The 25,340-nt window shown below is 40.9% G+C and overlaps 1 protein-coding gene across 1 annotated transcript in view; it reads left to right on the forward strand.

Moving 5' to 3' along the window:
• The first annotated feature begins 529 nt into the window (after positions 1 to 529).
• Positions 530 to 25,340, forward strand: part of acvr2aa (activin A receptor type 2Aa) — a 65,920-nt gene continuing 41,109 nt past the window's right edge. Inside the window, exon 1 of the mRNA XM_030081220.1 lies at positions 530 to 1,857. Within this exon, the coding sequence (XP_029937080.1) occupies positions 1,803 to 1,857 (55 nt within the window). The 5' untranslated portion in view covers positions 530 to 1,802. The remainder of the gene's footprint in view (positions 1,858 to 25,340) is intronic.

Raw genomic sequence — 25,340 nt, forward strand, 5'->3', positions numbered from 1 at the left:
AAAAAAAAAAAACAATGTGATGTGTATATCTATATCTATATCTATATGTATCTATATCTATCTGTCTATCTATCTATCTATCTATCTATCTATATTTATTAATATATATTTATTTATTTTTTTTAACTGGTCTGGCCTACATTTCATGCTTATTAAACAACTGTTTACATTTTCATTAACGTGCATTATTTCTCTCAATTTAAGTTCTAACCAGGCAAAATAGCTCAACTGGGGCTGTGTTACAAACTGAGTGTAATACTTAAACAATAAGCTATGATCAGCATACATTCATATTCAGGCTCTCTGCCCCTGTAAATCAATGTACTGTGACAGTGGGCGTTCTTTGCCTGTCATTTCATTGCAGGCATCATGTGTCGTAAGGCAGGACGACACTTCACATGATTGGCGGAGATGAACGGGCTGAGTTCCTTCGACGCGTCCCATTGGCTATTGTTGTGTCACTCACCTTCTTTGCAGCGTAGTGACGGATGAGTGTGTAAAAAAAACAAAACAACCACCCAGTGTAAGCAGCCATCTTGCGTGTGCTCACACAAGGAGAGAGGAATGGGAATACCGAAAGGGATTGCTGGAAGAAACCGCAGACCTTAAATCAAGAATACGGAACGAATCCACTCCCCACATTGAGGACTCAGACTCACCTTTCAAATCTGATATCGTCATGTAGGCTCGCTTCCGGGTTCTACCTATTCCTCTTGTTAGGTGAAGTTGGAATTTGCACAGCCAAATCTGTCGGACAGCTAGCGCTAACGTTAGCAGAGCTAGCTAGGTCGCCGACCCGTCGTTCACCATCAGCGGATTTAGCGATATAGCTTGACAACATTGTGGTTGGGGACGACTGTTTCGATTTGGCATAAGGCGTGGGCTTGAAATCTTTGTGTCACATCGGCAAAACAAAACAAAACAAACAAACAAACAAACAAACAAAAACAACTTACTTTGGCCAACATGTTTTAGAAGTATTTGCATTATTACACACAAGCATACACTACAGCCCTCAGTGGCAAGGGCCTACTGTAACACGGCTAACGTTAGTTGAAAGCTCAGCTGGTTGCTTCGGTGTCAACTTTTCAGCCCCCGTTTGACCGTGAGTTATTTGAACAAGGTGGAATGCCTTTCTGAATTAGAAAGGATATTTGGAGCAATTATCGGACGTCCATTTAACTATTCAGTCCCGCCTTTATCATTTCCCATGTTCTGAAAATATATGAAATGTAAATATTATGCAAGCCAGTGAAAATGTTAACGGAGACGATGATGTCTTGGGCAAGACTGTTTTGAAAGGGGCTGCGCTCCTCACTTTTTAATTTGATCTCGACTCAAATACTACATAGTTGCCAATGACTTAGCTAACTTTATTGATGGCTAGCCTGTTCTGTTGGCGATTTGAAACTGAAGTTAACAACTTAGTGTTATGTTTTTTTGTACATCAGTGCAACCTCCTAGCAAGTTCATGTAGCTGGCTAGGCCGGTTGTTACAGATAAACGTATTTCTCCTGAACTGTGCCCTGGGATCCTAAGAACACAGGAATCCCCTCTTTCTTGGTATTTGCGTATTTTAAGTTCTTTTGAGCAGTGTTAATTCATTTCCTCACGCAAACTGTGGATGCCAAGGACTCTGACGTGGATGTTTTCAATGAGGCAAAACCTCGTCCATGTGGCAGGTGTCACGGAACTGATACGCTCTCATTTGTAAATAAAAACACGTTTGATAGGTTGACAATCCTTGGGAGTCATCATTTTGGGATTTAACGGAAATAAAGGATTTCGATATTGGATTGAAGATGGGATCAGCGACCAAACTGGCATTCAGCGTGTTCCTCATCTCTTGTTCCTCAGGTGGGTCTCTTGTGTTAATCTTTTAGTGGATATTACACAATATTGCAGGTCTGAGGTGGGATGGCCATATTAGTGACACACAAATAGACATTTTTTTTTTTTGGAGTCAAAATGCACAATTATTAGATGAACATAGTATCCCTGCCGTCAGGCAAAAGATACAGAAGTATCCGCTGCCGTACCACCAGACTACAGAGCAGCTTCTTCCCTCAGGCTGTGAGACTACTAAATGCACCATCTGAACTCCTCCATGTTTAATAATTTTATTTTCTATACAATCAATTAATCAATCAAGAGGGAACCACACTTTAATTTCATTATTCAACCTGTTGTATAATGACAAATAAACTTCCTTGTATCCTTGTACGTCATATGAGCCCCTTTGTCATTGAGAGTTCTAGTGTGATGTAAAACCTAAGCAGCTCTTTACTCCTCAGCAATGGGTAATCAGCATCTGTAGGCTAACTTTGAGAAAACACTCACTATAATCTCCTCACACAGCAGCTGAGCCTGTCCAGTTATCACAGCCAGCTCTGCTTAAGGGAGAGGTGGGCTCTTCAGAGAGCAATTCCAGTATGTGTGCGGTTGAGAGCTGGCAGTTGTATAATGCATATTGTGTAATGATTAATGCATTGTGTGTTTTGCATGTAATATATGGACTGCATATTAAATTGCTTCCCCTGAAAATTCTTAAAATTATGCTGTGAATCAGTGTTTCCTCTGTGATTGTTGTGCAGCTGTGGTGCTCTTGAGCAACAGTTCCACATTTGCCCAGTATCTGCCAATGTTTGGGCCAAATTTATGATTCAGCTTGTGGCTCTGCTGCTAAAAATGGTAGTGTCAATAGTGAGATGCAGTTATTTTATTGAACTTTTAAATTTCTCCTATACCAAGTCCTCCATGCTCAGTATTAGTGACTAGGTTTTGTGCTGTGTTCATCTTAAAATGTGGTGGCCACTACTTGTCTATTTTTATTTATTTTTTCTATATGTGTAGGCATGCAGTTCTTCTGAATAGTGTATTTTTAAAAAATTGTGAAGCCAAAGTTCCACTTTGTGGACAATAAAGGACAGTTCTGTTTAATTCAGTGTTTATTTTGATTTCTCATTTTCTCTTAGAGTGGTGGTGATTTCCTTACTGTGATGACCCACCCCTGCTACATGAATGCTGAACAAACAGTGATGTCCTTACATGTAAATAAAAAGAAAGCCTGCAGTCAGGTCATGGTCTAAAGGGGTCAAAGAGCATATAAGCCGTGGAGCAGAAATATTAAATAAACACATCAGCTCCGCCTGTTAGAAATGCTGAGACCAATACAGAGATGTACTTTCCAGTAGGCCTGTCGCGATATGTGACAAGTCGGTTAATTGCACGGTAAATTTAAATGAAGTTGGTAACTTTTCTGACCGCGATTAATTGCCACATTCATGCGTGTTTGTTTTCCTCATTTCTCTCTACCAAAGAGACCAGACGGCAAGAGCGTTCACTGTCATGCGTTTGTCTGTCAGCGAGGTGAATTGGTTCATTAGCATAATGAATGGAGGGAACGCTCTTGTCATCGAGTGTCTTTGACTACGTTTACATGCACACCATATTCCGGTTCGGGTTAATATTCCGGTTCGGGTAACTGCGCTGCGGCAACTGGAATACCGTATTTCACCAATTAATCGCCCGGCCGCAAATAGCCGCCGGGTTCTTATAAACGCCTGGGGTCTGCACGCATTTTGCGTATTAAACGCCCACCCGAATAACCGCCGGGGCGATTATTTGCATCATAATGAGGTAACCCAAAATAAGGCTACTCACCTTATTTTTGCAGAAGTAAACAGTTAGCCGCACAATAACAGTGCGGCACTTCCGTTTTCTGTCAAAATAAGAGCGCTAGCGAACGTTAGAACAAAAGGGTGTACCGTAATATTAAATCGACCGACTGAAAATATGTTGGACAGTAGCTGTCATCACGATAATGACCTGGTGCAAAAATAAATAAAGGCCTGCAGCGAATAGCCGCCTGGTTCTTTTAAACGCCCGGGGTCCAAGTCGATTTTGCATATTAAACGCCCGGGCGATTAATTGGTGAAATACGGTATTCCGTTTACATGTTACTTGGCATGTTCCCGTGTTTCAGCGTATTCCACTCTCTTACGTAATGCGACACTCAGCTGCGGGGGGCAGCAGCATGCGTATAGGCATCTGGTCTGCTGGAAATACAGAAGAAGAAGAAGTAGTAGAAGAAGACCCTCTAGCTATTTTTTTCTCCCATCGATATACTACATGATATTAAAATCTTTCATTAGCTGAAGGCAGACTGCAGTCTCCTCCTCACTCCAAAAATGCTGACTCTTGCTGCTTTTCGCCATGCTGTTTGCCAGGTCGTTCTCCCCGCTTGCAGTAACCATAGCAACAAAGACGCCCCAGGATTCATTGTGAGTCAAGCATGCGCAGACGCGACTGAATATTCCTGTTCGGGGCATTTTCCGACTAAGGTGTTTACATGCCACAGTATTCCGGTTGGAACAGGCATATGCCAAGGGTCTTATTCGGAATTCTTTCCAACCGGAATATGACCTTAATCAGGTTTGGTGCGTGTTTACATGACGCATGCGCAACCAGAATATTGCGAATATTCTGGTTAAAACAGGAATATGGTGTGCATGTAAACGTGCTCTTTGTCTCTGTGGGGAGGGGGTGGGGGGCATGGGCTACACACACACACACACAGTGCGGGCCTTGTGAGGTAGAGACGAGGCGGAGAAAAGAGTGAACGAGAACGACATGGAACTTCTTCCCAAACCAAACACAGCAGCCCCTGTGTGGGAATGTTTTGGACTCAAAGCAAATGAGAGAGGGGAGCCCAGTAACCTGGACGAGGCGCTGTGCCGCGTTTGTTTTAAAACTATCCAAACTAAAAGAGGGAATACGAGCAACTTCACTGCACAGCTAAAGCACAGCCAGCCCGCACAATTTTCTCAGTCAAGGAAAAAAAAAAAAAAGCCAAGATGCAAAGGGAAGTGTAGGAAGTGTTGACTGTTAAGGAATGTTAGTCTCTATACCTCTCTGCTACTGTTTAATATTTATCCAAGTATTGTTTATAAAGACTTGATCATCCATTTTATTTGTTGTTTTGGTTGTGTGTAGTTTTTTGAGTGTTTTTTTTTTTTTTCTTAATAGAGAAAAAGTCTATTTTTTTATATTGTTTTTGGTTTTTCTTCTTTTCCATTTCAGAGTTTTTGGTTGTGTTTTTTTTTTTTTTGTTTTTTTTTTTTTTACAGTGCACTTTTTGTTATCAGGGCCAGTTGGTCAATTTTTTTTGTATTCATACAGTCTTTATATATTTATTTTGGTATTTTTACATCTTTTTTATTTTGGATATTTAATTTTTCTTGTTTACTTTTTTAGATATTCTTGTTGAATAAATGTTTATTTCTCTTCAAAAGGGTGTAATTGGATCATTATGCCTTTATTATCATAATATAAGTTTAAAGAATGGTCTGAAAATGTCAAAATTCCAACAATAATAAAAATGGTCTTAAAAGCACAATATTACGCAACATTAGGCTAAAGCTTATCGCGATAATTTCTGACGCAATTAATTGCACAGCAAAATTTGTTATTGTGACAGGCCTACTGTGACAGGCCTACTTTCCAGATTGATAGAACCAATCATTTTAAGACTCAAAGAGTCATTTATTTAGAATTTATCACAGTGGACAGTGAATTGTGTGCAGATGGAATTGAAGCAATTGACTCTGCTCTATCTGGCATTGACTCTGACCTGAGAGGAGGATGCCACATTCCTGAGTCCAGTGCTGCTTCAACCCTAATCCTCTTGATACTTAGGGCTCTAAGGAGGCACTGTCCACAAGCGAATTTGGCAAAAATGACCCCCCTTTCATGTGTTTTACAGCCTAGTGTCCACATGGATTTTTGACTCTTGCAGATCTGCACCCTACCTGAGGCAGTGTTGCTCATTAGTGTTGCCTCATAATTTGATTGTATGTGAGTATGGTATGTAGAACCGAAACTGTATGAGAAACTTTTGTCTAAGTGCTGGTCGTCATTGTCACATGGAAGTTAAAAGGTATTTGATAAGTGTGTCCTCTGCAGAGGTTGTGGCATCGACATGGAAAACTTAGTGCTTTTGCTTAGAGGTCAATAACATGCTTCAGTGCTGTTGTCTATGGATTGACAGCTGGTTGTGTTCTTGGCAATCAAACACACTGTGTGAGTGATACTGCTGGAGTTTTCCCCATGGCATTAACCTTTTGAAACCCATGAAGGTTTTGGCTTGACTTTTTATTTTGAGAGGTTTTTTAAACCTCTTGTGTCTGTTTTTATTGTGACTATTATTATGAATGCTTATTATTAATGCTTATTATTATTGTTATTGTCATTATTTTTAGGGTAATTTTCTGGTCATTTTTTAAATAAATATAATAACAATTCACATTTGGCAGACACTTTTATCCAAAGCAACATACATATGAGATTTTTATATACCACAAGCAAAGATCTATTCAGGAGAGAACAATGACATTAAGTGCCATAACGCTCTGGTTCTCATCCAAAGGACATAGATGCTACCAGGCAGTGCTGCAAGACAGTGAAAGAATGCAATGTAGGCAAATACATCAAGTGCATAGAGGAAGGAAGACAGCATAGAGGCAGATTATATATATATATATGAAGGATACACAATCCATTAGGTGAGAAGGTGTTCCCTGTGGAGCTGGTTTTTTTTTAACCTTCTCTTAAAGATTGACAGGGACTCTGTAGGATGGAGTTTGGTAGCTCGTTCCGCCACTGTGGAACCACAGAGGAGAAGATTGTAGCGAGTGATTTAGGGCTTTGTCATGTTGGCAACACCAGGCACTGGTCCATGGTGAAGCAAAGTAGGCGGGAGAGAGTGCAAACCTGGGAGGCAGTGGAGGGATATGAACAGTGGAGTGACACGTGCAGTTTTTGTCTGGTTGTATATGAGACCCACACCTGCATTCTTGATCTTCTACAGAGGCTTGAGCGTGCCCGTTGGGAGCCCTGTCAGTAAGGCGTTGCAGTAGTCAGGGCATGAAATCACAAGCACCTGTACCAGGAGATGTTCTGCATGTTCAGACAGGTATGGTCTGACTTTCCCAGGGGCACAGTGGAGTGTTAATATGGCCCTGCCAAGAGAAGGTGTATATTGGAAAGAAAGGAGACCAAGCACTGAGCCTTCAGGTACCCCTGTGGACAAGCAGTAGGATTTAAACACTGCTCCTCTCCATGATACTCTGAAAGCTCTCCCGTAGAGGTAGGACTCAAAACCAGCGAAGGGCAGATCCTGAGAAGCCAAGTTCAGCGAGTGCAGAGAGGAGGATCTGGTGGTTAACTGTGTCAAAGGCAGCTGATAGGTCAAGCAAAAGCAGGACAGAGGACTAACCGGCAGCTATAGCCTAGTCAGGAGTGCAGTCTTGGTAGAGTGTCCACTTTTGACACCTACCACCAAATTCACACGCTGGCTCTTGCCTACTAGACGCAAAGGCTGCGGTTTCATATTAAAAATGTAATTTAATAATCACAGCTATTTTGTGTTTGACCGATATGTTAAAATTTTAACAAAAGAGTATGTACTGGCTGGCTGCATTTATTTGATAATGATCATTATTCTACCCAAGTTCTTGTATCTATTTCAGATAGTTCTCTTGTTTTTACCAAAGTTGTACTAAGGGCCTGCTCACATTACCAAGTTTGTACCGTGCCCAAGCACGTTTGCCTCTAAAATCTGCATTGTTTGACTAGTGTGATTGCTCTGTACCTTGCTTGAATACAGGACACTTCCCCCGCTCTGGCACGGTTGGAAGGGGTGTGCTCCAGCACGGTACGGGCGTTCATGCATGAGCACATGCACGGTCATGCACGCAGCGCGTGAATATGGATAGAACATAAATCATGAGACTTTCTCCTGCCTCTGCAAAATCGTTTAACGTGCACCTAACGGCATCAGAAATTAGGGGTGCAACGGATAAAAAAAACTCACAGATTGGATCGTATCACGGTTTTGAGTCACGGATCGGATCAGCAAAAAAAAAAAATAAATAAATAAGACGACAAATATAACTTTGTCCTCCATTTATTTTTGCGCATTAACTTTTGCCTATTAAATAAAAACATTCAACTAAAATGTCCATCCAATGTTTAATTAAAATTTTAAATTATGTAAAAACAACTTAAAGTTCAATTTAAGGCATGATATCTTCTTTTAAACATGAACCTGAATGAAAAACAACTTAAAGTGCAAATAAGTCATAATACCTTCTTCCTTTAATGTGGACAGTGAATTAAACGGCATATCTTCTTCCTTTAAATATGGAGAGTGAATTAAAAACTAGCCTATGTCTACATCATTGAACAAGAAGAGAAGAAAGAAAGCAAATACCTGAGCTTATAATTTTAAATTCTTTTTCAAAAAGATAAGGGTGTCTACATTGTCTGGGGAGAGTGTAGACCTCTTTGCAGTCACTATGTCCCCTGCTGTAGAGAACACCCTCTCGCTAGGCACTGAAGTGCCAGGCACAGCAAGATAGCATCTTGCCATCATGGCAATGTGAGGGTATTTACACTCATTGCTTTTCCACCATGTCAGTGGATCACCATCCACTGGAATGCCGCTTGCTGCTTGGTAGGATGCCACCTCTTCTTTGATGGTGTCAGCAGAAGTCTTGCTGCCCATGTCCTTGCTTGCAAAGGTCTCCCCAAAAAGCTCTGCCATGGCCGACTTCTTTTGTGGAGATGTGTCCAAGTTTGCTCCTGTTGGCTCTGCAGCTTGACCCTGCAAAAAAAAATTACTAGATTAATTAAACCAATTATTTATTTTCATATTTCATAGACATGAAAAATGTGGCAATAACCCTTAAAAAAGCTATTATTATTCAATATAAAAATATGTAAAATATATCATTTTTTCTTTTTTTTCTTTACCTCTTCACAGTCTTTGCTCAGACTGCTCACAATCTCAGTGGTGAGATCACTGTATGTCCTCTGGCATAGGGCAGGGTCTGGGTGAGACAGGGACTTGAACCTTGGATCCAGTGCAGTAGATCTGTGAAGGTAGTCCTGTAGAGTAGGGGTGAAGTGTATCTGGGCTTCAGGTCCTCTCTCATGGCAGTCTTGACATCTCTTGTGATAACGCCGTCTTCCTCACTTGGGGTCATGGATTGTAGAACCTTTGTTTTCAGAGGCAGGCTCATGGACACAGATGGTGCAGCTTCAGTGCTCAACAGTGTTGTAACCGTTTTGAGGGGTTTGAGCACCTGGAGGACCTCCTCTGACATTTTTCTTCAGGGTCTTGTCTGTCAGTGCAGAGTATATAGCTGCCTGCTGCTCAAGATAACGCTCATATCATATGTGGAGTTCCACCTTGTTGTGACATCATGTATGAGCTTATGAGTAGGCAGCTGTAGCATTTATTGCTTTGTCTTAAGCACATGAGCCACTGTTGTGCTTCTGTGGAAGTAGGAAACCACCTTTCTAATCCTCCCAAGGAGGTGGTCCATCTTATTCACCGTAATTCCCTTTTGGGATGCTAAATTTACTGCATGTGCAAAGCATCCTATCTGTGGGCCCAGACCTGCCTCATTCACTGCATTTATTTGGTTTTTAGCATTATCTGTTGTGACTGGGATATTAGTTAGGGATGCACGATAACTGTTTTTTAAAACCGATACCGATAACTGATAACACACACATATACCTAAGATCATGACATCAATACTATGAACAAAACCAAAAACAGTTTTGACTCTTTAAATGAAGAGATATTTATTTTTTCCAATGAAAAACTATTGGCAAGCCTCTCAAACATTTTCTTAAAGCTATCAAACAAACCTATTTGATATCTCACATCAATTTAAATAAGGTGCATTACTTACTGATAAAAAAAATAAAGGCCCTTTGAACCGATGCAAATACATGCATCAGGATTACAAACTGAAAAAGTGCATTCCAGAAGTTTACAAAAAATAAATATACATAGAAAATTAATGCACTGACACAAGTTAGATTCAAACATTTTAGTTAGACTTGTCAAAACAAACTGAAAAAGTGCATTCCTCAATGACAATAAAAAAATAATGCACAGTGCATATTGAACTGACACAAGTTAGACTTGTCTATGTAAACAAACTGAAAAAGTGCACTCCATAGTAACAAAAAATTAAGTTTAAAGGATTTTGGCTTGTGGTTCCACTCAAATGACATGACATGACATCACAAGTCCATATATCCATGGTGAAGCTTATGTCTTTCACGTTGTTATCAATCAAAGTGTGAATACATTTGGCGATCGCATCATACTTAGCTGGAAGGCACACATCGGAAAAGTAGCAGCGGCTCGGCAATGTAAACTAGTGGTGGGTTAGATTCATCGAAATCGCGATTCATCGCGATGCTTTCGTGCATCAATTTGCATCGATTTTTTTTCACGTCGATTCTTTTCCACCAAGCCCGGAAAAAAATACAGGTACCCGTAACAAAAAGTAGGTAACGTGCACGCCACCCGGACAGTTTAGTAGGTGGGACCATAGCAAATGGAACGCCGTTGTAAAATTACTGTAACTCACGGCTTCGGTGGGCTTATTGCTTTTATAAAACGGTTACCCTACATATAGCCCATAAAATAAACACACAAGAAAAAAATCAATAATTTATTGGTAATAATGCAACAATAAAACTGAGAACTATTCATTCTTCCACCAAGCAAGATAGAGTGGACAGAACGGTTGCCAAGTAACACCGATGGTAAGATAGCTTTTTCATCTAGCGCCTTCATCATGTCACATCAGGCTATTTAGGCTCGTTAATGTTGAACTGGATATTTCCATTAATAGTGCAATTGTTAAAATAGTGTTCAATTATGTTTGGACTCCTCTTTGCAGGGATGATGGCGTGCGTTTCGCGACAGGTGCTTTTTTGCGCAGACGTACGCCTATGCCTAATGTCGGTTGTAACAATAACAATAGTAAAAGTATACTGTTAATTTACCATACATGGGCGCTGTCACACTGTGTCCGCTTTGGGTGGAGATAAAAGGCAGGTGGATCAGGAGGCAGCAGGGAGAGGTAGGCTATTTCTCCAGGGAGGCCACCAGACACAGTGGGTTACCCGACTGCTCATATATGAATCCCCGCAGGCTGTCTGTTTTTTTTCAGCAGCATCTTTGTGATTTTTTGTGCATTCGTTGAAAGACAGGGTGACATATTTTAGGCCATTTTCGTTGTGGTGAATGCTGAAGGAGTCGGGCTTTAATTTGCGGTTGCCCTCGTTCGCCCTGCATCCCATATGAAGCTGCACGTCAAACCAGACGCTACAGACAGACAAGATCCACCTGCCTTTTATCTCCATCCACGAAATGCATGCCACCGTCAAGTACTTTCGCAACACGATAAATTATAAATTATTATAAATAAATAAATAAATTATAGTCAGTTGTGTACTGTAGTGCCTGTGGACCAAATTTTGAGTTACTCTTTGTTATGATGGAACTGGCTCATGCAGTTCTTTCACTGGCCCCTAGATGGGGCTGTGCTCCATGGCAATGTTGGGTTAAATGTTGGGAGCTATTCCCCGATTACATAGTCAAAATATTTTGTGTCCTTGAAAAATAATTCCTAGTCAAATGTTCAAAAAATTTTCATTTTGAGAGTGGCATGAGTTAATTTATGGGCTATTTATTTACAAAGCTAGCCACAGATTAACACAAAATCATTCTTGCATCGAAAATAGCTGTAAAAATCACAATAATCGAAGAATCGTGGCACCAATAATCGCATCGAATCGACAATCGCTATAATCGAAAAATCGAAGCTCCCATAATCGAAATCGAATCGAATCGTGAGGTACCTGCGATGGAGCACCCCTAATGTAAACCATGGCTCCAAGTGATTAATCAGACGAGAAAAGCCTCTGTCCTCAACGAGGATGAAGGGCTGGTCATCAAGCGTCATCATGTCCATGATTAAATTTTCAATAACCTTAGCCCATGTGTCATCTTTGGCAAATTTCTTGGATTTTTCGAAAGCCTCGCTGATGTGTGTAAGTCCCGGTGGCTTCTTTGCAGCTGGCTTGCTAACGTTAGCATCTTTAGCAGCCCGGGCGTCCTCATACGCCTTCAAAACTCCGTCGAAGCGATGGTTATGTTTCAGGTGGCTGATCAGGTTTGAAGTATTAAAGCTCGTGCTATTTCTCCCTCCTTGTGGAACTCGCTTGGAACATTTGTTACAAATAACCAGTGAACTGTCTTCGGAAACTTTGAAGAAGTCCCACACAATCGACGCCATGTTCTCTGTTTTGGTAAGCATGCTGTGCCGTGTGCTGCATTCAAGGTGTAATGTAAAATCCCCCGTTCCCTCGTTTCCTAGTCGTTCTTTCGGCCTTTTTAAGTTCATGTTTCTATTTTTTTATGTGTAGCATGTGGGAAAATACTGCGAATATCAATTCAAGTCAGCAACTACCAAAATTATGACCAAGTTAACAAGTTGTTTTCTGGCATGAGGGGGTATTCTTGATTTTTCCCAGTGAGAAAGAGTTTTTCTGATTATGCCAACGTCACTTGAATGCAGCATTCACTGCAGGTCATTTGGGTCTCATAGTGTGAGCGAGGCACTGCTGTGCTGACAAAAATATATATGTTATATATATATATATATATGTTATATATATGGGGCAATTCGTCATGATATCGGACTTATCGGAATGACGTCATAATTTCCTGTTATCGGTCCGATAATTATCGGCCCGATATTTATCGTGCACCCCTAATATTAGTATTGGGCCTCTCTAACTTCCACTCAGCCATTGCAGTTATGGTTACATAGCTTTCCGTTGCCCTGGAGGTCCACCCGTCTGTGGTGAGCGCAACAGAGGATGCCTGGGATAATTCTTCCACAATTGTTGTCTTTTCCTGCTCATAAAGACTTGGCACGATCTTCTCACTGAAGTGAGTGCGTGACGGGATCTCGTAACATGGCTCAAGCATATTCAGCATGTTTTTAAACCCCTTGTTTTGCACAACAGAATATGGCCTCATGTCTGCAGCTATAAACTGCCCAATAGCTTTTGTAATAGCTTTAGCCCGGTCGGATTCTGCAGCAAAGGGCTGCTTAAATGCCGCGGTGATAAGCGGCTGTTGAGCAGCCTTCATCTTGGCTCCTTCTTGGGTGATGTCGCTTCAAATGGGTGGCCATGCTCGATGTATTTCCACTATCATATGACTTTCGTGTGCCACAGTGCCTACACACGGTAATGGTTTTGTACACCTTCCTTTTTCCATCATCACTGTATGTTACAGGGAAGCCAAAATGCTCCCACACATGCGACTTAAATGATGCAGGAGGTTTTTCAAGTTCCTCTGCTCCTCCGCTAGCCATGATTACCGCAGCACTTGACCAGTGTGCATTGCACATGCACCCTTCACGTGAACGCGCACAATTTTTTTTTTTTTTTCATCAACCAATCCGCGGACCATGTGCGTGCTGAACCGTGGAGAGGGATCCATACGGATCACGGATCAATGATGATCTGTTGCACCACTATCAGAAACAAAAACGTCTTTTAGTTAAAAGGAAGACATGATGAATGTATTTGAACTATATTGATTTACGATGATGTCGGACCATGCCTGTTGTCGTATTTCAACGTGATGACGTGCATACCGGGGGCAATCGCATTTGGGCACCAGCCAGGGACTGGAGAGAGGGGCATTTTTGCTCTAGTACGATACGGAGCAGGCCCATAGAAATCTTAGATAAATGCATTAACATTTTCATTTGGAATAAAACTACGCAAAGTGGTTCTGGAGAGGTGCAAGGCAAATGGTGGTCTAGCACTGCCACTACATTCATAAAATAACTATTTGGTATGACACCTTTGTGAATGGAGAAGGCCCAAACTGGTCCCTTATGGAACAGCAGGTGTGTTCACCAGTCTCCTTAGCTTCCATGTTGTGTGGTCCACTACCTATTCACTGATGGGCTATATGGTTCCCTTGACCATTTTGTAAAGGAATAAGACTTACCGCACTCCCATTTTTTTCAGGTACCTACAAATTTGCGATTTCACTTACACACACTTCCTAGCATTCCCATCCAAACCACTGGTCAACCCGCTCACTGTGTGAAGATTGAGCCCTACCTACCAGGCTGTGCATCCCACTTATATAGTAATATTCAGAAAATGGAATGCTATTCCCTTCACCACCACCACACAATTGCCTGATGAAACCTGTCAAAAAATATATATAGATCTTCAATTTGTGACAGGCAAAGATTGTTACAGTTTAAAGTACTTAACCACCCAAAGTGCACTAGATGCCATCAGCCCCCTGCTACTCTAGGCCATATGTTTTGGACATGCCCAAAATTATACACATTATGGTCAGAGATTTTTAGCACATTCTCCTGCATATGTTAAAAAAAAAAAAAAAAGTTGACCCTTATCCTGTTACTCCAACATTTTGGGTTGCCCCCAGCAACAGCAGGATATCCAGACATCAGTCAGATCTAATAGCATTTTCAACGTTACTTGCCCGTAGGCTTATTCTTCTTAGTGTGAAACCCCCTATCCCTCCATCTCTTTCATGCTGGGTCCATGAGGTTATGTCAGTTTTCAAAATAGAAAAAAATCAAATGCACTGTCTAGAACTCTTTGAAAAGGTTTTAAAAAATCTTTTTAGACTATTATGCCAATGAATTTGATGCAAACACTTTGGATTAGTGGGCCCACACCTCTCTACCCTACTTTTTCCCCCGTGCTCCTTTCACTCTTCCTATTGATTGTATTATGTCTTTTGTCTCCTTTCGTACATTCTGCTGCCATTGCAAGAAAATCACGAATGTAAGGTGTGCAGGATATTGTATTCATGTACAGTATTCATGCAGACATCCTCTGTCCTCTTTTTTGTTTTTTGTTAAAACCTTCTCTCTCTCCTCTTACTGTGGTCATTGGCATGTAACTAATTCAGGAATGTGAGGTGTGCAGGATATTGTATCAATGAACGGTATGCAATCTAACTGCTCTCTTCATATGTATTGCTGCAGCTATAAATTAATTTAAAACATTTTTTTTTTTTTACTATTTTGTCAATATTGTTACCACAAAAATACCCTGAAATATTATGATATTATTTTAAGCCCATATCACCTGCCTCTACTTTGTATGTTATTTCTTTATTTTTGATACATGAGAGCTTGGCCTATTTACCCATAAAGTTTTTACAACTGCAGTTATCACATTACCCATAGTGGTTCTTACAAGATTCATGTTCAGAGGACAGTTACAGTGTATATTGCTTATTACTGAGTGTTCTTCAGGTCAAATGAAACAATCAGTGCAGCTCTTCATGACAATTAGGGATGGGCGGGGTTAACCGGGTACCCGACTATCCGAGGGGAGAATTTGTTACTCGGTTACAAATTACTACTCGGTTATCCGCGGCATACAAAAGTGCCCAGTCCAGCTTAGGATCAAACTACATTTATACAACAGGTAGATCCGACCGAGCAATCTGATTGGTCAATCAGACGTTTAGAATGTGCTCAAATGAGCAATTGAGTACGGCTAGCTGTGCTTAAATGAAAAAAAAACAAAAAAACAACTCATCACTGAACATATTACTCCTCCCGCAATATTAGCTATTTCCTAAGTCTGTGTGGTTTCCATGGCAACGCAAAACGTTTCACTGAAAACCCGCATCAAATGCCGCTGTCAGCTTTGTTCGCCTGCATAATGGACCGTTTGGTTGTCAATTTTGATTTGTTTGGCGACCTAAGTTTGGATAAACGGCTGAGCGAGGAAGACAAGACAGAAGAGAAAAAGGAGAGATACGAGAGAGTGACGAGTGAAGAGCTGGATCAGCTGGAGAGGTCAGGAAATGAAGCCGGTACGGCCCGGTCAACGTCTTGGGCCGTCAAATGTCTACAAGACTACCTGACAAACACCGGGCAAACAGCTGATTTCTCACCTAAGGAAAGAAGAGCTAAACAAGATCCTCCGTGAATTTTATGGGGCTTTAATTTCTAGGCTATAATAGAGAATGAAATGCGGAGTCAGCACCACGGACAGTAGGCTACCTGTAAGATTTTCCACGGAGATGTGCGGCTATAACTTTTTTCTTGTTATTAATGTGCTAATGTAATCAGTTATTAATCAGCCTATTAATCGTTATTAATTTGTTTAGTCTTTATGAGTTGCCAAGACCATTGATTTAATTAATTTGTCAATTCGTTTGCATCTGTACACTGACGTGAACATTTAATAAATCGACACATCTGAGAAAACTGTCGTCTTTATTTCAGAGGTAAATTGATAACAGCCTGAAAAGGTAATTAGCAAAAGCCTCCGAAAGGTGGGGCTGAAATTATATAACTCTGTTCAGCCTTAATGTGACTGCTTACTGTTACTTTTGCTGCTTAGCCACATTAATCGGAGCTGACGTAAAAATTGGAGTAACGCAGCCCCAGCTGAAATAAAACATCGGCCGGTGAGTTTATGAAAAGATAGATGTTTGTTGTGGTGCCGACACTGGAAAGCAGTAGCCTGTATTTAAATATAACTGTTAATATAAGTTGGTTGTAGATAAAGATCAGCTGTGTCGCTGTCACGGCACCTGTTAGATTAAAAATGACTGAGAAGTCGGAAGAAGTAGGCTATAACTATCAGTCCATGAAAAAAAAAAATTCCAGCGGATATTCTATAGTAACAACATGATTGAGCTAGCAAATAAATAATTTAGTCTAACATCTAGATAGATATACATTTTCAATTTTCAGAGAGAGGGTACCTACTTAGCTATGCGCATCCACACCGAAGACTGCTTATTCCGTCAGCTTCGTGAACACTGGTTGAGACCGATTTATTTAATAAATGGATTCAACCACGCACACCAGGGAGCATTTATACATGTTTATTTTATTTAGCCTACTCGGACATGGATAAAACATGAAAGCAGTCTACCACCAAGATAACGATGACTGTGAAAAAAGTTTTCTCCTCGATTAAACAGGGGTATATCGATGCACTGTATATGAACGATTTTATGTGTCCCCATTTAGCCTAATTACTCGGGTACTCGAGTAGGCCCAGGCTAGGTTACTCGGTTATAAAATTAATCTAAATGCACATCCCTAATGACAATGTTGCATAAGTATCGTAGTTTGAAACAAGCAAAGGGTAAATCACCCAGAGACATAATAGTCTAATGCCTTGTTTACATTGAACACATAACATACGTGGACTATTGGCAGCGCAGATGTGCAACAAAATGTATCTTTTTACCGGCTACACCTGCTGCACACATACGGAATATGGTTGTATGACAAGTCACAGGAAAAAAGACGGTGAGTGCTCATTTGTGGATTGTGTGGGAGTGTATCTTTACTTTTTGGATGCATCACAGTGCTGTGAAATGTAACTTTTTCACAGAATTTGTATAAGGGTAAGTTAACATTGACAAGTAATGCACACTTCCCATAAAAAATATGAACGGGGTGCCTCGGTAGCTCCTTGGCTAAGATTGTGCATCACTTGTTAAAGCTGAGTCCTGATTGCAGTGTCCTGGGTTCTAATCCGACCTCAGGCCATTTGCTACATGTCATCCCCTCTCTCCACTCCACCTTTCCTGTTTTCTCTACTGTGACTGTCAAATAAAGAACAAATACCAAAAATAATCCTTTAAAAAAAAAAAAAATTGTTTGTGTGGATCTCCGCAACACATATGTGCCACTTGTGTGCTGCTGTCATGTTTGGTATAGCCAGTTCCACTGATTATAGTGGAAGCGAAGGGTCGCAGCATACGCTGTGAGTGGTCCATATATGTCACGTGTTCAGTATAGCCAAGGGAGTAGACTATCATGTCTCTGGACTATTTACCCCTTGCTTGTTTTATACAAGAAAACTTATGCAACATTGTCATGAAGAGCTGCACTGCTTGCCTGATTTGACCAGAAGAGCACTTAGTAATAAGCAGTATACACTGTAACTGTCCTCTAGGCATGGCTGTTGGAAGAACCACTATGGGTAATGTGATAACTGCAGTCATAAACACGCTGCTAAAATTCAGATGGTAGAGGCCCCCTACCAGTTCACCACAGGCCAAAAATAATCCTTCCTGCCTTGACATGATTCATCAATGTCCCTGTGATGGATTTTTGGCAGTGTCTTAGTATCACATACCAGTACACCTCCCTCATCTAGTGGCCAGAGTGTTTACTGAAAGTTGTTTTGCTCACTCTCTTTCTATCTGAGGAGGTGGTCCATTACCTTAATGAAATGTAGCCATTGTTGTTCCAAGGCACTACTTGAACACCAGTAGACCTTGCTACTCTGTCAACAGAACCACCATCCCTGCCTCAACGACTCTCAGTGACTTGCCATATCAAATAACGCAGTCCTTACAGGTCCTCTGATTGTATTTTTTCCCCCTCTCTCTCTTTCTGATCATTATCAGGCTTCTGGAGACTGTGCTCTAGGTAGGGATGAGCAAGTATACCACTATCTGTATCTGTTCAACCATCTACATTATCCATATCCATTAGCCTATCCGTATCTGTACTCGGAGCAGGTGAGGCCTAAACCGGAAGGGGGTTGGACTTAAACCGGAAGTTGATGGGGTTTGACCAGAAATGGGTGGGGCTTAAACTGGTATGTTATTTTAAGCCTGAAATTGATACGGGTTGATCACAAGTTGCTATATTTATTGTTTATTAGAAAACTATTTACAGAAAAGCCTCAGAATTGAACTTCAGATCTTTTTTTTTTTTTATCACAATTGTAAAACTATTTACTGAACAAGGTTTTTTTTGTAAACACAGAACATGAATATTCTTAAGTGCATCGATGAATACAACACATGCAGTAGCCAATTATGAAGTACTAGAGAGTTTATATATATACAGTACAGGCCAAAAGTTTGGACACACCTTCTCATTCAATGCGTTTTCTTTATTTTCATGACTATTTACATTGTAGATTCTAACTGAAGGCATCAAAACTATGAATGAACACATGTGGAGTTATGTACTTAACAAAAAAGGTGAAATAACTGAAAACATGTTTTATATTCTAGTTTCTTCAAATAGCCACCCTTTGCTCTGATTACTGCTTTGCACACTCTTGGCATTCTCTCGATGAGCTTCAAGAGGTAGTCACCTGAAATGGTTTTCACTTCACAGGTGTGCCTTATCAGGGTTAATTAGTGGAATTTCTTGCTTTATCAATGGGGTTGGGACCATCAGTTGTGTTGTGCAGAAGTCAGGTTACTACACAGCCGACAGCCCTATTGGACAACTGTTAAAATTCATATTATGGCAAGAACCAATCAGCTAACTAAAGAAAAACGAGTGGCCATCATTACTTTAAGAAATGAAGGTCAGTCAGTCCGGAAAATTGCAAAAACTTTAAATTTGTCCCCAAGTGGAGTCGCAAAAACCATCAAGCGCTACAACGAAACTGGCACACATGAGGACCAACCCAGGAAAGGAAGACCAAGAGTCACCTCTGCTTCTGAGGACAAGGTCATCCGAGTCACCAGCCTCAGAAATCGCAAGTTAACAGCAGCTCAGATCAGAGACCAGATAAATGCCACACAGAGTTCTAGCAGCAGACCCATCTCTAGAACAACTGTTAAGAGGAGACTGTGCGAATCAGGCCTTCATGGTCAAATAGCTGCTAGGAAACCACTGCTAAGGAGAGGCAACAAGCAGAAGAGATTTGTTTGGGCCAAGAAACACAAGGAATGGACATTAGACCAGTGGAAATCTGTGCTTTGGTCTGATGAGTCCAAATTTGAGATCTTTGGTTCCAACCGCCGTGTCTTTGTGAGACGCAGAAAAGGTGAACGGATGGATTCCACATGCCTGGTTCCCACTGTGAAGCATGGAGGAGGAGGTGTGATGGTGTGGGGGTGTTTTGCTGGTGACACTGTTGGGGATTTATTCAAAATTGAAGGCACACTGAACCAGCATGGCTACCACAGCATCCTGCAGCAACATTGCATCCCATCCAGTTTGCGTTTAGTTGGACGATCATTTATTTTTCAACAGGACAATGACCCCAAACACACCTCCAGGCTGTGTAAGGGCTATTTGACCAAGAAGGAGAGTGATGGAGTGCTGCGGCAGATGACCTGGCCTCCACAGTCATCGGACCTGAACCCAATCCAGATGGTTTGGGGTGAGCTGGACCGCAGAGTGAAGGCAAAGGGGCCAACAAGTGCTAAACACCTCTGGGAACTCCTTCAAGACTGTTGGAAAACCATTTCAGGTGACTACCTCTTGAAGCTCATGGAGAGAATGCCAAGAGTGTGCAAAGCAGTAATCAGAGCAAAGGGTGGCTATTTTGAAGAAACTAGAATATAAAACATGTTTTCAGTTATTTCACCTTTTTTTGTTAAGTACATAACTCCACATGTGTTCATTCATATTTTTCATTCCTTCAGTTAGAATCTACAATGTAAATAGTCATGAAAATAAAGAAAATGCATTGAATGAGAAGGTGTGTCCAAACTTTTGGCCTGGACTGTATATATATATATATACACACACACACACACCGACCAAGTTTAGCAGAAACTCTACTGATTATCAGTGATTACAGACCGAGGGAAGAGCGAGCCGAAAAAACCTGACCGCTACTGAAGAGAGACGTGACGTGAGCTGTTACACCTGAGTGAGTGAGAGAGAGGTTGTCACTGTGTGTGTGTGTGTGTGTGTGTGTGTGTGTGAGAGAGTGGGTCACAGCTGCAGTGTGTGTATGTGTGTGTAGGGGAGGGGCGCTGTGTGTAACTGGCCTATCACACAACGTGGACACAGTCAGCTGCCTAATGAAGATTTTCGTTCATCACTAGCACGAATATTGATTCATATTACTTGGATCATACTCGTACTCGTCAAACGTGCTTTATCCGTACCGGATACTCGTTTCAGCCGAGTATCAGGCTCAACCCTAGCTATAAGCAACAATCATTCAATACTGTAATCTCTGTTTTTCAGTCATAAGATATGAGGTTTCCCACAACTTATATTTTCAAGACATGTTGATCTCCAGTATATTTTTCATAATGATAAGAATACATTGCCTTGGGAGCATGTTTTTTTGGTCTTTGGTTTTGCAGTGCAGAGGTGGATTTCAGCAACTAAGATAATGTTGCAGGTCATGATTGCTTAAATTATTTACGGTAAGCAGTTGGAGCTGACTTCACTCTCTTAAAGGAAGTGTGTTTCAAAATCACATTCATTTCCCTTTTCTGTTTTCAAACATGCTGCCCTTGTTCCCCACGTCTAAGAGCAGTCTGTGCATCTGTAGTGAGCAGCTAAATGATAGTATTGAGTTTTAAACATCGGCACAATTCACATGCTCCTGTTTTATAGTCTAGGCTGTGTCCAGAGGTGCCACAACAATTGATTACACATGGAATTCGTCTTTGGATTGTGAATCAGAGTCTAAATCACAAGAGGGACATTTGATTGGAGTATCTGCTCCTAAGAGAAACATTTTAGGTGAGGAGCACATTTAACTAAACCACCATAATGGGCTGCCAACCTATTTGCAGACCTTGGGTTAAGCTGCTTTGGAGAATCAGATTTGAATGCTTGTAATGAAGCAGGTAGTATTGATATATTTATAAGTAATAACAAATCCTACAGGACTGTGGAATTTACCACAGAAATTCTGTCATCTTGCAGAAAACAACATCTGTGTATTAAGGGCAGAGATTTGTAGGTACACAAATAACCATAATGCCATAACGCACTACACACCTCGGCCAACTCCACCCATCTCTGCCCTTACCCCGTTGAAAGCCAACCAGTGAATGGGGACTTGTTCTGCTGGAAATCCTGGAAATTCAGACTCCATGCTCTGTATGGAACTTAATGGTTAAAAACTCTGTGTGAGCTGCATGACCTACAGTTTTAGCATCAAGATATTTTTAGGGTTAACTGTCAGTTTAAAGGCCCCATGGCATGAAAAATGCAATTTTCATTGGGTTTTTTTTTGTTTGTTTTTTTGTGATGGAGGAATGCACTCAGTCCGTTCTTTAAAACTCGAGCAGACAGCACTTCCTCCTTTTTTCACACATAAGGTGACTCCGCCCACTTAAACTAGCCAGCACGCCTCCTCCATTTTTTCCCATGTCCTGCGGGATTTTAGTCCAAATTTGTTCGTCTGTTTGGCTCATTTCAGCGCCGACTGTTTTATCAACCTGACACAATACAATGCCGGTTTCACAAAGAAACTTTTGGTAAAGGATACTGCTGTCCCCACACTGTCTGGACCAACGTCAACTCCGCGACCAGTAACTGATTTTTTTTCTTTGTCTCATCAAGACGGCATCGTTTTCAGAAGTTGTAAAGTTTTTCATTAGTACTGTTGATAACGTTACAGCTGTTCACTTGCCTGTGATTGGCCCAACCATATGTCACTCAGAAAACAGTCAGCCAAACAGTGATCTGATTGGCTAAACCAAGGGTGTCAAACTGGTGCCATGGAGGGCCAGGAGGCTGCAGGTTTTCATTCCAACCGAAAACTCCACCAGGTGATTTCAATGATCACCTCACCTTCAAGCAGAGAGGAGGGACTAATCAGTGAAATCACCTGGTTGAATTTTTGGTTGGAATGAAAACCTGCAGCCTCTTGGCCCTCCATGGCACCAGTTTGACATCCCTGGGCCAAACGAACCGTGCTGCCAGAGCTCTGGGAGAAAGGCAAGAGAGAGGAGCTTAACTAGGGCCCTATAATCTCCGCGAACACGGAATCGCGGACAGAATCGCGGAATTAGCCAAATAAAACGGAATCTATTTTTAACGTGGAATTTGACATCATTTTAATGAAATGCTGTTTTTGTGTGGAATATGAACGTATGTCTGGGAAAAATTACATGGAGGGAAGCAAATCTGGGTGGCAAAACCCCTCCAGTAGTTTCACCTGCACCAACAAGAAAAAAAACAATTGCACTGGCACCGTACGAGTCCAAAAGGAAAGGAAAAGAAAATTTCCAGCTTACAGCAGCACGCTGACATAGATTGTGTAACAAAGCGAAGAGTTGCCACTCCGCTTTATTTTCACTGGCTAACAGCAGCACACTGACAGCTTAGCTTGTCTATTCATAGAAGTGGAATCACTTCGGCTTATTTTTCATATTCAATCTATGTTATCACAGGCATACTCCTGCTCATTCATGAGTAGTTGAATTGATAGGTCTGTTTGATAAATAATTTACATTTTTAAAACAAATAATAATTTAACATATTGTTAAATTATATAAAGATTATAAATATAAAGAAAAAAGGCTGCCACCATCAGAATCACTGTATTTAGCTATAGCCCTACTATGGAACGAGACACACCTGCTTGATTGGTTGCCTACAGCAAAACTGAGAATGACTACGTTTACATGCACACCGTATTCGTATTCGGGTCAATATTCTGGTTAAGGTAATATTCCAAATAAGGTGTTTATATGTGCTGCAGCAACTGGAATATTCTGTTTACATGTTACTTCACATATTCCCGTGTTTCGGCGTATTCCACGCTCTTATTTAATGCAACACTCAACCTTCTGGGGGACAGCAATACACTGATAGGCATCTGGTCTGCCGGAAATACAGAAGAAGAAGAAGTCACTATTTCTGTTTTTTCCCATCGATATACTCCATGATATTTAAGTCTTTGATTAGCTGAAGGCAGACTGCAGTCTCCTTCTCACTCCAAACATGCTGGCTCTTTCTGCTTTTCGCCATGTCTTTCTCTCTGCTTGCAGTAACCATAGCAACAAAGATGCCCCAGGATTCATTGTGAATCGAGCATGTGCAGACGTAACTGAATATTCCGGTACAGGGCATTTTCCGATTAAGGTGTTTACATGGCACAATATTCTGGTTTGAACAGGCAAAGTGGTTTATTGTTCTCAACCCACCTTTCTCTTGTATATGCATTGAGATTTTCATCGGAGTGTTATTTGAAGATCGATGGTGGTAGAAGAGGTGGTAGTAGTGATAGACAAAATTATGCTATATGTTTGTGTTGACTTTTTTGTTGCATTGTTTATTTCTTGAAACTATAAAACTTAAATGCTTGTGAAAGGTAAGGGTTATGATTTCACAAGCATTTAAACACAAGAAATCTGATGTCAATCCAACGTCACTGATCTGACATTTAAGTACATCATTTTAATATTTATGAATATAGGTTTCTTTCATTTAATTTTTTTCCTAATTATCTTGTAACTTTTTTTTTTCTAGCAACAGAAACATTCCCTACATCAACAATGCACACATGATGTTGGAATTTATCAAACAAAAACATTGGCTTCAATTATAATCATGAAAAATAAGACAAAACTTTAATTTGGTCAACCATGTGACATGGACATGGCATATCTTGAGAATTTCATAGTGTTGGCTAGCGTTGATATACATCCTGCCTAACATCTTGGTAGTTCAATTTATTTTTTCCTTCTATCAGGGGACAAATGTTGAAATATTTTTCTTATTTTTATTATAGTTACTATGTTTTAAAGGAATACTCCAAACATTTTGGGCAAAATACCCTTTTTCTGATTTACCCTGATTAAGACAAAAATGAAAAAATAAACCTTGCAGAACTCTGAAGCTGTCTTATGTACATCATGTGTATCATGTAGATTTGAAATAAACATCTTGGAGTTTCAAAACAAAAAAACCCTGATTTGTTTCAGGAAGTCAGATGGTGGAAGTGTAACTGCTGACCACATTTATCCTTTGGTGTGTTGCAATGATCCACGCACTACTGAAGAATAGGAATAATAATAATTAATAGGAAGATCCACTCTTCTGAAACCAGTTTTCTTTTTCTTTTTTTTTTGATTCCAAGACATGTACTTGAAATCCACATGATCCACTGTGTAAATAAGACAGCTTCAGAATTGCAGTAAGGTTTGTTTTTTCACTTTGACAGAACCAGGCTAACAACTCCCATAGACTTCAAGGGCTCTAGTTTCGCAGACCGGGCAAGGCTGCGCTTCGCCAGCTGGGTGTGGCCAGGTGGATTTTGCAAGTTTGGCACGCCGTGTATGGTGGCCAAGTACTCCTCCTACCGGCGCAAGGGAGGAGAGAAGGCGTGGAGTGGGTTTGACACAGCCGATTCACTTTAAACCAATCAAATGAGCCCCTGTCCTCGCCTTTAAAATGCGCTGTGCAAAGGCGTATTGAACGTTTATACAATTGGCATGGAAGTCTACTGCCGCAGGCGGAGCGGAGCCGGTGTCGTGGAAGTTTGGCTGACAGGCGCACAGTGCGCACACGTCACCAAAACCTCACAGGCAGGCTTCTGGAATGTCAGGCACATGAACAATGCAATAAATACCGACAAAAACCACTATTCAATGCTGCTATCTCAGTTAGCACATACATTTATCTCCATATCAACTGTCCCGTCACAACTGATGTCAGATCAAAGGAGATTGGCACCATTTATGG

Source organism: Myripristis murdjan, chromosome 21 (assembly GCF_902150065.1).
Source record: "Myripristis murdjan chromosome 21, fMyrMur1.1, whole genome shotgun sequence".
NCBI lineage: Eukaryota > Metazoa > Chordata > Actinopteri > Holocentriformes > Holocentridae > Myripristis > Myripristis murdjan.